The 14,754-nt window shown below is 39.3% G+C and overlaps 3 protein-coding genes and 1 pseudogene across 3 annotated transcripts in view; 3 read left to right on the forward strand and 1 right to left on the reverse strand.

Annotated features, from left to right (window-relative positions):
* On the forward strand, nt 8,015-9,661 carry LOC107646630 (annotated as a pseudogene).
* On the forward strand, nt 10,269-12,199 carry LOC107646115 (3-ketoacyl-CoA synthase 1). Its single transcript, XM_016350309.2, has one exon. It carries the CDS (start codon nt 10,487-10,489, stop codon nt 12,050-12,052), a length of 1,566 nt encoding a protein of 521 aa, XP_016205795.1. The 5' UTR covers nt 10,269-10,486; the 3' UTR covers nt 12,053-12,199.
* Nucleotides 12,629-14,147, forward strand: LOC107646116. Its single transcript, XM_016350310.2, has 2 exons — nt 12,629-13,345; nt 13,755-14,147. Exons 1-2 carry the CDS (start codon nt 12,985-12,987, stop codon nt 13,793-13,795), a joined length of 402 nt encoding a protein of 133 aa, XP_016205796.1. The 5' UTR covers nt 12,629-12,984; the 3' UTR covers nt 13,796-14,147.
* LOC107646117 (heterogeneous nuclear ribonucleoprotein Q-like) overlaps nt 14,446-14,754 on the reverse strand; it is a 3,758-nt gene continuing 3,449 nt past the window's right edge. The window contains exons 8-9 of the mRNA XM_016350311.2: nt 14,708-14,754; nt 14,446-14,626 (exon numbers count right to left, since the gene is read on the reverse strand). The exon at nt 14,708-14,754 is cut by the window's right edge and continues 27 nt beyond it. Of these exons, the coding sequence (XP_016205797.1) occupies nt 14,488-14,626; nt 14,708-14,754 (186 nt within the window). The 3' untranslated portion in view covers nt 14,446-14,487. The remainder of the gene's footprint in view (nt 14,627-14,707) is intronic.

The raw sequence follows: 14,754 nt of genomic DNA on the forward strand, positions 1-14,754 counted from the left end.
AATTTACAAAACCATGCTATTTCATTGGATACATGGGAGAAAAGTTGACAAAACCCCCTAAATTCAACACAAGATAAACCCTAAAAATGGGGTTTATCAACCTCCCCACACTTAAACCATAGCATGTCCTCATGCTAAACCAAGAAGGATAAGAGAAGGGGTATGGACATTTATTCAATGCAAATAACCTAAATGCATCTATCTATATGGATGCAACTAAATACAAAATGATTCTACCTACTTGGTTAAAATAAATCAATCCTCCAAGAGCATGTATAAACGGGTAGGGCTAAGGTCATATGACGACTCATGAATCCTACCAATTCAAGTATAAAAATAAAGTTCAAGTAGACTTGCAAGAAGAACGCTCATGAAAGCCGAGAATCAAGGAATTGAGCGTCGAACCCTCACCGGAAGTGTTTGCACTCTAGTCGCTCAAGTGTGTAAGGTCGATTCTCTCAATTCTCTCCTAATCATGCTTTCCAAGATTTATTTTTCATCTAACAATCAACATTTATTTCATGCATGCATACAACTATCATGAGGACTTTTCATAAGTTGTAATGGGGTTAGGGTCAAGGTAGGATGCATATTTGGTCAAGTGGACTTGAAATTTGAATCTTTGATTACCTTAAACTTCCCACCTAACCTATATAGCAACCTATACAATTCTAAACAAACCTAACTACCCATTCTTCACTTTTTCACATACTCATGCATTTTTTTCCTTGATCACAATACATATGCATTGATTATTATTGAGCTTCACTTGGGGCATTTTGTCCCCTTTTTATTACTTTTCTTTTCTTTTTCTTTTCTTTCTATTTTTTTTTCTTTTTCTTTTTCTTTTGTTTTTCTCATTTTTCTTTCTTTCCTTTTTGCTTTGCAATAAAATATATACAAAAGCATCAATGCATATGGTTTTACATTTATTACACATGAGCATGTACCCGATTCCCGATATTTACAACAAAAATACAAAACTACCTTTTATTCACCCAATGTCCCGAGTTTTCCCACACTTGAATGATACTCACACTCACTAGCCTAAGCTAATCAAAGATCCAAATAAATGACATTTATTGTTTTCCGCTTTAAGGCTTGTAATGTGCTAAATTAAGAACAAGTGAGTTAGTCGTAGGCTCAAATTGACTAACAATGGACGATAAGAGGTAAGGCTATTTGGGTAAGTGAGCTAATTGAAATGATGACCTCAATCATATAAGTGCATGAATACGCAAAATAATGGAAATAGAGAATCAAACAAATCAAAGATCACAATCATAGAAAGAGAATAATGCACACAAGAAGGAAAATAAGTGGTTATAAGATGTAACCACACAATTAGGCTCAAATCTCACATGCTTGTATTCTTAGCTCAAAAATCATGTTCCAAAATAAATTCTTTCAAGCAAGTTCAACCAAAAATTTTTTCTTTCAATTTGGTAGGGCGCCCTATAAACAGTTTCTTGAAAAAGGAATCATCACCCTAACCAAGTAGTCCTAATCATAAAAAGAAGTGGCAAGATATGTACAAATTCTAACTAGCATGCAACCTAACATGCAATGCAATAACTAATCTAACACTGGTGTTGAAAAAGGAAATTGTTACCCATGGAGATCGGTCAGACGACCTCCCCACACTTGAAGATTGTACCATCCTCGGTGCATGCAAAGGAGAGCAATGTGGATGGGTTGCTACAACTGATTAGCTTCTTCAAAAGGTTGTGAATATGAACTTGTTTGTTGCCCCATTTAGAAACTTTTCCTTTTTTCCCTTTTTGGTGGCCAACCTAAATGGAAAGAAAAGGAAAGAAAAATTAAGCCTATGATGAAGATATCAAAGGAAATAGAACATAGGCGGGGGCTAATGCCAAATAAGCGTATGGTTCTCTACTACATGGTAGCTACAACATGTAGATGAGAAAGCAATATAGGCAAAGGCATATCATTAAACTTGATGCAAGAGTAAAGTCAAAGCATGAATAGCATATTGAGCATCAAGGTCGAACAAGAAAGAGTGGGTCATGAGAGACAATATGAGGTCATATCAATCCACAAAGACACAAGTGTCATAAAAGATTGAGCATTGATTTAAAAGTTTCATTATCCAACAATATCAAACAAGTCAAGAGGAACCAAAATAATGCAAGAACTTCTCAACAATTGAGTAGGAATATGCAACACCATTATTAAAATGAGAAACTTAGAAAATAAAATGAAAACAAGCTATAAAAACAAAATTAAAATGTAAAGAATAGAAGTATACGAATGCAATAAACAAAAGAAAATGGAAGATGAGAAAAAAATTATTTTTTTTAAATCGACGCGGACGCGTCATGCACGCTCACGCGCCGATGCGCAGTTTGGCAGAAGGACGCGTACGCGCCAGGTGCGCGCACGCGTGGGTTAGGTTAGGCGCAGGGTACAGTGTCAGCTCAGGGTTGGCTCAACTCTCTGGAAAATGTACCAGGAGGGCAGGTGGCGCTATCGACGCGCGCGCGCACAGCGTGCATACGCGTGCATTGCGCATTTAGCTTTATGGACATGTATGCGCCAGGTGCGCGCACGCGTGGGTGGTGTTGGGCCTGGGGCTCAATGTTTGCGCAGTGCAGCGTAACTCTTGGGTTTTTGGCTGGGGGTGGAATTTTTGCATCCACGCGTGCGCGTGGATGGTGAAAAATGCTTGGGTCACGCGTACGCGCCAAGTGCGCGCACACGTGGGTTGGTGCTCTGTTTTTCAAAATTTTTCCAAGTTCTTGCACCAAACCAAGCCTTCCATACCTCCGAACAGCTACCAAAACACCCTAAAACCTTATTTAACATATTATACTACCAAATATACTCAACTAGCTAAACTAAACATAAAATCAAAACTATTCTACCAATATTTACAAAAGAGAAAAATGAAAAGAGTTTACCATGGTGGGGTGTCTCCCACCTAGCACTTTTGTTTATTGTCCTTAAGTTAGACTTATGGGGAGTTCCTCATCAAGGTGGCTTGCGCTTGAAGCTATCTTTGAACATCCATCAATGCTTGAATCTCCAATAAGCTCCATTCTTCAAATTCAATATCTTCAAGACTTTATGGAGTTCCGCACAAGCTACGAGCTCCCAAAGGCGATCCTCATGTATTCCCGGATCACATATCTTGTTTTCACACCCATCCTCGAATTGATCATCATTGGTCCATCCGGGTGGCAAGTAAGGTGAATTCTCAAGAAAGTGACCAACAATCCTCCTAGACCCATCTAGTTAAGCTCTATTCCAACCTTTATATTCCACCTTTGATATATCAACCAAAATGAGCCTTGATTTGCAACGCCAACCATAAAACCTCTTCCACTTACGCTTCATCCCACAAAGTTCCCTAAGTTGGTCATCCGTTTCAAGCAAACCATACTCAAGTGGGACAATAAAGCTAATAGAGATAAATTTTACCCACTCGAATGAATGAGTGGATGGCAACCTAGGCAAAGAGGCTTCTAAGGGTCTTGACAAAGCGTATTCCACTCCCATCCTTCTCTTTCTAAGGACTTCCACCTCTTCACGAGTTTTCTCAAATGTAATCCTTTGTTCAAAAATTCTATCTAAGCCTTTTCCCTTACTCAAATCATAAATAGGAGGATGAGAGAGATTTACCTCCACAACGCTTTCAAATCCATCGGGAGAAGGTTCTTCATGTTCAAAGGATTCTTCACCTCTAAGACTTGATGCTTGATCTTCATTGCCAAGGGAACTCAATTCTTACTCTATCCCATCCAATTCTTCATAAGGGATATGCCTTGGGGTTGTGCACATTCTTCTTTAGCATCAAGTTCAATCGTCTTGGAGGGGTTTTCTTCAATTCTATGTTCCCATGGAGGCTCCGCATCTCCTAAGTCTTCAACCACTTCTTCCTTGTCTTCAACAATTATAGCTTCCTCCAATTGTTCCAAAATAAAGCAACACCCTCATTCTCCACCAATCTCTCCTTCATGTTATGCTCTTCATTAGGTTCTCCACATGTAGCCATGGGAGTTCCTTGAGTGTTCAAGCATTGGGATGCTAACCGGTTTACCACCTCGTCCAAGGCGGCCGTGAATTGTTGCACATCCCTTTTCATCTCCTAATATTGATGTTGGAATGGTGGTGGCTCTATATGTGGTTCATATGGCTCAAAAGGTTGTTGGAATGGTGGATATGGATTAGGGTCATATGAAGGTGGTTGGTAAAAAGGGGCTTGTGAGTATGGTTGAGGGTTATGTTGTGGATATAGTTCATAGGCATATGGTGGTGGTTCTTGAAAGTTACAAAGAGATTCACCATAGCCATTGGATTGATATGCATCATAGAATGGCTCTTGTTCATAGTGTATTGGTGGAGGTTGTTGCCATGAAGATTGATCATATGCATATGGCTCCTCCCACTTTTGATTGTCCCATCCTTGATACACATCCTCATTGAAGCTCTCATTTCCTACAACATAGTTAGAACCAAACTCATAGCCAAAGTGAGAATTCATAATGGAAAGAGAAAATAGAAACAAAAGCTAACAAGAAATAATGAAACAAAGTCCTAAAATTAGCAAAAACTTAACAAGCAATCCAAAAATCAAGCTATTCATAATATTCACATATATACAATTACCAATAACACAACACCATTGCAATTCCCCGGCAACGGCGCCATTTTGATGATCGGATTTTTTGACGGTTTAGAATTTTACTAATGAAAGCTCGTTGCAAGTATAGTTTCTAAACCAACAATTATCCTTTCATACAAAAGATTGTTTGTCACAAGTACAAACTCCTAAATTTATAAACCGAAGTATTGAATCTCGGGACGTTCTCCCTAGGAATTGCAATAAAGTGTCTTGTTATTGGTTATGAGGTATGTTTTGGGGTTTTTGGGATAAGAGACATGAAATGTAAATGGCAAGGAAGTAAACTAATAGCTACAAAGGTCTTGGCAAAGTTTGGTGGTCAAGGATCTCTATCCCTATCACTAACCACAACATGAGAATTGGCAAGGATCAATCCCACTAAGTCATCCCCTAACTAATAGTAAAGGAAAGTCAAATGAGCTATACCAATCTAAGTCCATAAGTCCTATCTCTCCACCAATTCAATTAGTGAGACCTAGAGTTAATGGCTCCCAATCATTAATTACTTGGACATTAGTAACTCAAGAATAAAAGAAAAGCATAAAAGAAAAGCATAGTAAAATTGTAAGGAAAGTAAATCTACACTACTCAATTGCAAGGAATTAAACAACAACAAATCAAATGAACAATAAAGGAACATGAAAACATAAATTGCATTAAAGAGAAATAGAAGAACAAAGGTGCATCAACATAAAAGCAGAGAATTACAAGAATTAAATGCTAAACTAGAGAGAGGAGATGTAAAAGAAGAACAAATTGCAAAGGAAAAGTAAATCAAAGCATGAAATTAACCTAGATCTAAGAAATTATAATCTAGATCTAACCTAATCCTAATCCTAGAGAGAAGTGAGAGCTTCTCTCTCTAAAACTAATTTTTCCTCCAAAAACTAATCTAAACTAAACTAATAATGACTAGATGTCTCATTCCTCCTCAATCCTTGGGTTAAATAGCATCAGAAATGAGTTGGATTGGGCCCAAAATGCACCAGAAATCGCTGGCCACGAGTTGCACTTTAGTGAGTCATGTGCAACATCGGCGCGTACGCGTACAGTGCGCGTGCGCATCCCTAAATGCAATGAAACTATGGCAAATTTTATATCATTTTGAATTCCCGGATGTTAGCTTTCCAACGCAACTAGGACCGCGTCATTTGAACCTCTGTAACTCAAGTTATGATCGATTAAGTGCAAAGAGGTCGGGCTTGACAGCTTTGCGATTCCTTCATTTCTTCATGAGTTCTCCATTTCTACATGCTTTTCCTTCATTCCCTCAACCCAATCCTTGCCTCCTAAATCTGAAATCACTTAACAAACATATCAAGGCATCTAATGGAATCAAGGTGAATTAAATTTAGCTATTTTTAAGTCCTAAAAAGCATGTTTTCACTCTTAAGCACAATTAAAGGAGAATTTACAAAACCATGCTATTTCATTGGATACATGGGAGAAAAGTTGACAAAACCCCCTAAATTCAACACAAGATAAACCCTAAAAATGGGTTTATTAAGCGTCTTCTTCTTCGCCTTCTTATTCACGTTCCTCCTCCTCCTCCTCCTCCTTTTCCTCCTTCTTTTTTGCGTTCCTTCTTCTTTCTTTTGTTGTTGTTACTGTTATATTTTTTTTCTTTCTTTTCCTCTTTGTCTCCCTGATGAAGAAATAGTAGAAGGTGAGGAAGAAGAGTTTTAAATTGTGCAGAACAGAAATGAACCGAAATTATATTCAGAATGAACCGAAATTATATTCAAAATGAACCGAAAGTTAAATTCAGAATATAAACTCGTTTCAAAACAAGCACAGACTAAATGCACTTTATTTAAATCCAGAAGAAATCAAAATTACTTAATGATTGTAACATACAAACTTAATTCAAAAACAAACAGAAAAACAAATTTGAATCATGAACAAAAACACATCCAAATCCATTAAGTGATTTTGCAAAACTATGTATTTCTTCTTCTTTATTTGATTCTATGAAAATAAGAAAAGAACATGATGAGAAGTTTTGAGGAACTTTTTCTTCTTGTTTCTTTTTTTTGTTTGATTTTTTTCTCTTTTTCTTGGTTTTATTATTCTCAAGATAGTGAAACAAGAAAAATCATAACAAAATAATTCACTCGGAAATGAATCAAAATTATATTCAGAATAAACATAAAATTAAATTTATAATGTAAACTCGTTTCAAAACAAGTATAGAACAAATGCACCTTATTTAAATCCAGAATAAACCGAAATTACTTAATGAATACGACACACAAACTTAATTCAAAAACAAACACACAAACAAAATTGAATTATGAACAAAAACACATCCAAATCCATCAAATGATTTTGCACCATTATGTGTTTCTTCTTCTTTGTTTGATTAGATGAACAAAACAAGAAAAAGAACATGATGTGAAGTTTTGAAGAATTTTTTTTCTTATTTCTTCTTTTTTTTATTTTTCTTCTCTTTTTCTTTGTTTTATTCCTCTCAAGAGTCAAGATAGTGAAACAAGAAGAATTATAACAAAATAATTCACTCAGAAATGAAACGAAATTATATTTAGAAATGAACCAAAAATTATATTCAAAATGTAAACTCGTTTTAAAATAAGTACAGACCAAGTGCATCTTATTTAAATTCAGGATGAATCGAAATTATTTAACGATTGCAACACACAAACTCAATTCGAAACAAGCACACGAACAAAAGTTGAATCATGAACAAAAAATGAGAAAAGAAGAAGAAAGAGGAGGAGAAAGAAGAGGAAGAGGAGGAAGGGGGTGGTGGTGACGACAATAACAAAAGTGAAAAATAATTAAAAAAAAAAAGAGGAAAAGAAGAATACGTAACTCTCAAAGGTGAAGAAGAAGAAGAATAGTGAAGAAGAAGAAGAAGAACGTATGCGTCAATTTAAAAGAAGATGCATGGGGAGAGGAAAAAACAACAAAATGAAGTGCGTGACTCTAAATTATTTGGATAAATTTGGGAGTTAAGCCTTCAAAGTGGTCTCTGAAGTTGCACTCGAGCCTTATAGTAGTCCCTAAACTTAAAAGTTACCCATATTCATCCCTAAAGTTGCACTCTGGGACTCATACTCGTCCTTCTGGCACATTCCGTCCATATGGCGCTACCGGAAAGCTGAGTTGGCCTACTTCGTGACACGTTGGCAAAGAAACGGCTAGCTGACATGGCAGAGTAAACTTTTTTTATTCAATTTGGTCCCTCAATTCAAGTTAAAAACCCTAATTCCTAATTTTGAAGAACCATCTCCACAGTGCTCACACTCTTCTCTTCTCTTCGATTTTCTTCTCTTTTCTTCTCCAACTTCAAAGCCAGACAGTTATGACCAGTGCGAGCAACGTAGCTGGGAGCTCGAACAACCCACGATGGACACTTCCATGCTTAATAGCTGCCTCATTCTCTCCAGTAGCGATGTATTAAGACAATCATTTAAAGAGGATGAGCATATCCGATCCTTACTACATTCAAGCAAGGTTTTACTAGGCCCAACGGAGTCCTTAGGGGCAAGCCTTCAGAGGGGACTACAGATAATTGACTCTCACCAGCGAAATTCCGCACTAAGCAAATCTTCAGCTTCATTCTCTTTTGAGTGTTTAACCCCTTGTCAAGAAATTGATAAGGGTAAGAGGTTTTCTATTGATGAAGGGTCTACAAATTTGCTTTGTGAATCTTGCCGTAGAAAAATATCCAATGTAGAATCCAAGGAAGCACATATTGACAAAGTTGAAGTAGACAAAGTTCAAAAAGTATGTCTGGACTTTAATACTTTTATAATGTTCTTCAATTAGTAGTCTTTTGAGCTCACTTATCTTTATTTCCTTTCTTCAAGGATCTGGAAAATGAAATGGCAAAAGCCACCATGAGGGAGAAGGAGCTAGAGAATGTTTACAAGGAGCAAGCAGCTAGGATTGAGGAACTAAATCAATTGGTATCTGGATAATTGACCCTTACCGAATAATTATTTATGTCATTTTGAGTTTACATCACTAATAATTGGAATATTTTCAGGTTGAGAAATTGAGATGAGAAAAAGGATTAAACTTCGTTATTGTGAATGGTCAAGATAGCATCAAGGAGACAGGAAAGGGAGAAGACTATAACTTGCTTGGAGGTGAAGACGAGGTATACTAGTGTAGTCTTGTAGTTTACAATATAAAGTTGGATAAATCCATTTCAAGAACCTTTTTTTATTTACATTTGTTCATCTTGTTTGTAGCTTCCAAGGAGCACTTCCCCAGACATCAATTTACCAGAAATTTTGGAGAAAAATGTGAAATCAAAGAAGTTCAAGTCCAGGAAGAATTAACTCAAAGAGACAGCTCTTTCGATGCTAATGAGAAAGAAGAACTTCTTAAGGAAATCTATAGCCTAAGAAGCAAGCTGCAATTAGGTAGTGACATAGCAGTTAAAAGGTCCACCGACAAACTGAGATCTTCATTGAAATCTATTCAACTGAGAAAATGTGGCATATTTTCTCAAGGTAGTGGTGGTGAAGCGCTGGAGAAGGAAAGAGAAAGATGGACTGAAATGGAAAGTGAATGGATTTGTCTTACAGATGAGCTAGGAGTTGATCTAGAGAAGAACCAATAGCGAGCAGAGAGAGTGGAGTTGGAACTGAGGTTAGAGAAGAAGTGTACCGAAGAATTAGATGATGTGCTAAAAAGATAAGTTCTTGGACATACTAGAATGCTAGAACATTATGTTGAGCTACAAGAGAAATATAATGATTTGGTTGCAAAGCACAATACTATAATGGAAGGCATAACCAAGGTGAAGAAGGCTACAGCAAAGACTAGAAAGAAGGGTCATGCTCGCTTCGCCGAGTCTCTTGCAGCTGAACTTTCTGCATTGAGGGTGGAGCGAGAAAGGGAAGCTAAATTCTTGAAAAAGGAGAATATGAGTCTCAAGATTCAACTTCGAGACACTGCAGAAGCTGTTCATGCAGCTGGAGAACTACTTGTTAGACTCAGAGAAGCCGAGCATGCAGCCTCTATTGCTGAGGTAAGAATAATATGAACACTACATAGCATAGGATAAGTAATTTAAGGATATGAACACAACATAGCATAGGACTTTTGGAATCGTTTCATATGATTATTTCAAGAGGCAGCTATTAAGCATGGGGGTGTCCATCGTGGGTTGTTCGAGCTCCCAACTACGATGCTTGCGCTGGTCATAACCGTCTGGTTTTGAAGTTGGAGAAGACAAGAGAAGAAAACCGAAGAGAAGAGAAGAGAAGAGTGTGAGCACTGTGGAGATGGTTCTTTAAAATTGGGGAATAGGGTTTTTAACTTGAATTGAGAGACCAAATTGAATCAGAAAAGTTTACTCTGCCACGTCAACTAGCAATTTCTTTACCAACGTGTCACGAAGGAGGCCAACTCAGCTTTTTGGTAGCGCCAGATGGACGGAATGTGCCGGAAGGACGAATCTGAGTCCCGAAATGCAAGTTCAGAGATGAATATGGGTAACTTTTAAGTTTAGAGACTATTATGACGCTCGAGTGCAATTTTAGGGACCACTTTAAAGTTTAACTCAAAATTTGGATGTTAAAATTGTTTGAATGTGAAGAATAATTCGTATTTAATTCGAAAGAGTATTATATTAGAGGTTAAGAAATAAATAAGATTATTAAAAGAAGCGAAGAATTAATCTCTCTTTGACTGCTAGTCTGCTATATAAAGCAACCTAAACCCACAATCTAAATTCAGAAGCAGAGCAGGTAGCACCCTCAGGAGAAGAAACATACCCTCTACCTTGCAGCGGTAGCATAAGCAAATATATCTTACAAGAAGAAACACAAACAAACACAAAAAGAAAGCAATACAGTAAGCTGAATGGCTGCAGCTGGTAATAGCATAGACATGGATAAGGAGAGATTAACGGCTGAGATGGACTTCAGGGACTCTTCCTCCGCCGTCATCAGAATCCGTCGCCGGTTACCGGATTTCCTACAATCGGTGAAGCTCAAATACGTCAAATTGGGGTACGGCTACTCATGCAACCCCGCCACCCTCCTCATCTTTGCTCTCATCCTCCCACTCCTCCTCTCACTCATCGGCCTCAACCTCCACGACCTCCGCCTCGACACCCACGCGCTCACGCGCCTCGCCTTCTCCGCGGCCCTCCTCTTCCTCTTCGGCCTCTACTACGCCACGCGCCCACCTCCTGTCTACCTCGTCGACTTCTCCTGCTACAAGCCCAGCAAGGAACGCAAAATCTCCGTGGAATCGTTCCTCAAGATGACGGAGGAGAACGGCGCGTTCGACGAAAACGCCATCCAGTTCCAGCGGCGGATCTCCACCAAATCCGGCCTCGGCGACGAGACCTACCTGCCGAGCGGGATCACTTCCCGCCCTCCGAACCTGTCCATGGAAGAAGCGCGCCTCGAAGCAGAAGCCGTTATGTTCGGAGCACTGGACGCTCTGTTCGCCAAAACAGGGTTGAATCCCAGAGACATTGACATCTTGATCGTGAATTGCAGCCTCTTCAACCCTACCCCTTCTCTCTCCGCCATGATCGTCAACCACTACAAGCTCAGGACCAACATCAAGAGCTACAACCTGAGCGGCATGGGATGCAGCGCCGGATTAATCTCCATCGACCTCGCCAAGGATCTCCTCAAAGCGAACCCCAACTCCTACGCGGTGGTGGTGAGCACGGAGAACATAACTCTGAACTGGTACTTCGGGAACGAGCGGTCCATGCTCCTCTGCAACTGCATTTTCAGGATGGGCGGCGCCGCCGTGCTTCTGTCGAACAAGCGGCGGGACAGGGCGCGATCCAAGTACGAGCTGGTTCACACGGTGAGGACGCACAAGGGCGCGGACGACAAGAACTACAACTGCGTGTACCAGAGAGAAGACGAGACGGGGAAAATTGGAGTGTGCCTAGCGAGGGAGCTGATGGAGGTGGCCGGAGACGCACTGAAAACAAACATAACGACTTTGGGGCCGTTGGTGCTGCCGCTTTCGGAGCAGTTGATGTTCTTCGTGTCGTTGGTGAGGAGGAAAGTGATGAAGGGGAGGAACAGGGTGAAGCCTTACATACCGGACTTCAAGCTGGCGTTCGAGCACTTCTGCATCCACGCGGGTGGGAGGGCGGTTCTTGATGCGTTGCAGAAGAACCTGGGGCTGAGCGAGTGGCACATGGAACCTTCCAGAATGACGCTGCACCGCTTCGGGAACACTTCGAGTAGTTCCCTCTGGTACGAGCTGGCATACACAGAGGCGAAGGGGAGGGTCAAGAAAGGCGACAGGGTTTGGCAGATTGGATTCGGCTCCGGCTTCAAGTGCAACAGCGCAGTCTGGAAGGCCCTCCGTGGACTCCCCGTACTCCATGACTGGCGTGGCAACCCCTGGGACGATTCCATTCACACCTATCCTCGTCACCCATCCCCATAGTTACCTTCTACCTCTCTTTAATTGCTTATTTTAATTTAATTCTCTACTGCGGGCCCAACGTCGTTGCATATTTGCATCTCTTCAGCTTAATTTACCAAACCGTTACCTAATTTAGCTCCCTCCCTCGTCTCTTCTTTTGCTAGAAACCGGGAACGCGTGCATTAATATTCTATACCATGCATGGAAACGCTCAAACAGACATTCATAAGAAAAATTTATTTTTTACCCTAAAACAAAGTAAAAAATCAGAGTCCTCTGTATACATTTCAAGGCGGTGCACAATTCTAATACTTGTTTAATATTACCTCATAAGTTGATCTTTCCTACTACAGTATGAAACAGAATTTTCGATCAATTTCACTACAAAAATAGAACAGTATCGTCTCATATGTCGTGATAAAATGATGGCATGTGAGATAATGGAGGTAGTCATTCAAGGAAAATTTATTCAAAAATATTTTTCCTAATAATACAAATTTTTATTATTTAATAATTCATTTTTTGTTATATTACCACATATTTTTACCATACAATAACACATTTTTATTCATTAATAAACAAAAATCATAATTTTATTTTAAAAGTCACACATACTATTGGAATAGTGATATTATTATTGGAACGAATGTAGACCACAGAATTTCGATGGGCAAGTGCCAAGACAAGACAGTGAAGAATGAAGATAGAAATTGACAAATCATTCATTGAGACCCAAAAGAGTTAAGAGAGCGAGTCCACAAACGACATAGGGCACGTGACGTTTTGTATTGCACTGCTCTGTGGATATCATTTGGACTAAAAAATCAAATAAACGGGGAGAAATTAAAATCCATTCTACAAAAGCCCACCAAGCTAGAATAATTGAAAGAAAAAAAGAGAGTAGAAATTGAAAATGTGAGGAAGAGTGTAGAAGAGGAAAGTGGGAAACAAAGATGCGGTGTTTCTGGCTAGCTCCGGCTCCAGCAATCCCCAAACACGCCACGCCAAGCTACAGTGTTGGTGTTCCTTCCTCCGCCCCTCAGCCACGGCAGCGCTGCCGTGCAATAGCTCAAACAAAACAAGGGCCAAAGAAGGACGTGGAGATCAGTGGATCAGATATACTGCGGGCACTGCAGAGAGCAAGTGCCAGTAAGAGTAAGAGTAAAAATAGGAACAAGAAGAGGGTCTCATCCTCTTCCTCTGTGGAGCCTCCCACGGAACAAACACAAACTGCTGCGGACTGCACCAGTGTTCGCCCACTCTGCATAAAACCTCACTGGCCTGCCAAATTAGATGACTTGGATAAACGTCTTCGTGAGCTTTCTGAAACCATTTAATTTCTGCCACTCCTCAATGCTAAATTATTTATTTTTTCTTTCTTTGTGTCTTGTCGACTCGTGCTTTTGCCATCGCTAAAATTGGAGTTGAAATGGATTTTGCTTTCAGTTTTGAAACAAGAGCTAGTATTATTTAATTATTTTATTAGTATATCATTTTATATATCTTTGTGTTTTAGTAATACTGATTTCAAGGAAACGAGGAAATCGTGCTTTGCAGGACTATCACAGAGTCCGGTCAGGGATTTCTATGTTGAGTTAAACATGTTATTAATTTATTATAGTGGTTTCATTTTCAAATCTTATGCATGCCATGTTCGGTGTTCCCATTATACTCTAGTGATTTTGAACTAGGATTTACCTAACCAAAACTTATTTCTGCTTAGAAAGCAACGAGTCAACGACCCCTGCACAAGGATTTTATTAACACTTAATGCAGCGGGGTCACAATTATGTTATGCAATCTGTTGCAAGATATGGTGGGTCACAGAATTCCAAACATGTTAACCACTTCACATCACACTGTGTAAGATCCTAAGGAAGCACTCTTGCAGATGAGGGAGGTTCAACTCGGATACACCCAATATTCATTATTATTTTCTTACTCTAATTTGTTCACTGTAACCTCAACCACTGTAGGTTAAATCATATAATAGACTACTACTATATAGTCATTTTAGACAAAAAATAATATGGAAAAACAGAAACATAAATTGGAGTGAGGTAAATAATCACAAGCGCATGAAACCAGTGCTATAAATATAGCAACAAATTATTCATTTGGTGTTCTCAATCGATAATTGCTCCACAAATCGCTAATAAGAGCCATTGAGAAGAAAATGGAAAATGAGTAAAAAGAATGACGCTATTGTAGGTAAAACCAAATCAGACATCATTTTTGCTGATTATCAATAAAGATGCAAGGCATTACCAAGCAGAAAACATGAACAGTTACTCGGCTGTGGCTCACCCAACAATAAACAATAGCTTTCATAGTTAATATAATTTCTCTGGTCCTAACCCTAAACCTTTTCTTTGATCTCCCCCCACCCCCCAAAAACACACAAAAAAAACAAAAAAAAAAATAAAAAAACCATTGCATCTATCTGCATTCTACCACTAATAGGGTCGGTACCTTCTATTACGGTTGCTTTCTTCGCTGCCACCACCTCCTGCTCGGCCCGGTTGACCACTTGGACCATTGTTCCGATCAGTTCTGCGAGGTCGGGCCGGTGGTGCCTGTACACCAGGCTGTTGACTGCAGCATGTCCCAATATGAAATTAAGGTATCATATTAGATAACTCAAAAAGAAATTGTAAATAGGCTGTAACAACTTACAGGACATAGCCGATTTGACCGTCTGGTAATACCATTAATACCATTGG

This window comes from Arachis ipaensis, chromosome B06, assembly GCF_000816755.2.
Source record: "Arachis ipaensis cultivar K30076 chromosome B06, Araip1.1, whole genome shotgun sequence".
NCBI lineage: Eukaryota > Viridiplantae > Streptophyta > Magnoliopsida > Fabales > Fabaceae > Arachis > Arachis ipaensis.

What these genes read in the sequence shown, in the direction of transcription:
- LOC107646116 (XM_016350310.2), top strand. Translation starts at nt 12,985, where the DNA reads ATGCGGTGTTTCTGGCTAGCTCCGGCTCCAGCAATCCCCAAACACGCC. An exon ending in TGACTTGGATAAACGTCTTC is followed by an intron (nt 13,346 to 13,754) that starts GTGAGCTTTCTG and finishes ATTTCTGCTTAG; the next exon opens with AAAGCAACGAGTCAACGACC.
- LOC107646115 (XM_016350309.2), top strand. Translation starts at nt 10,487, where the DNA reads ATGGCTGCAGCTGGTAATAGCATAGACATGGATAAGGAGAGATTAACG.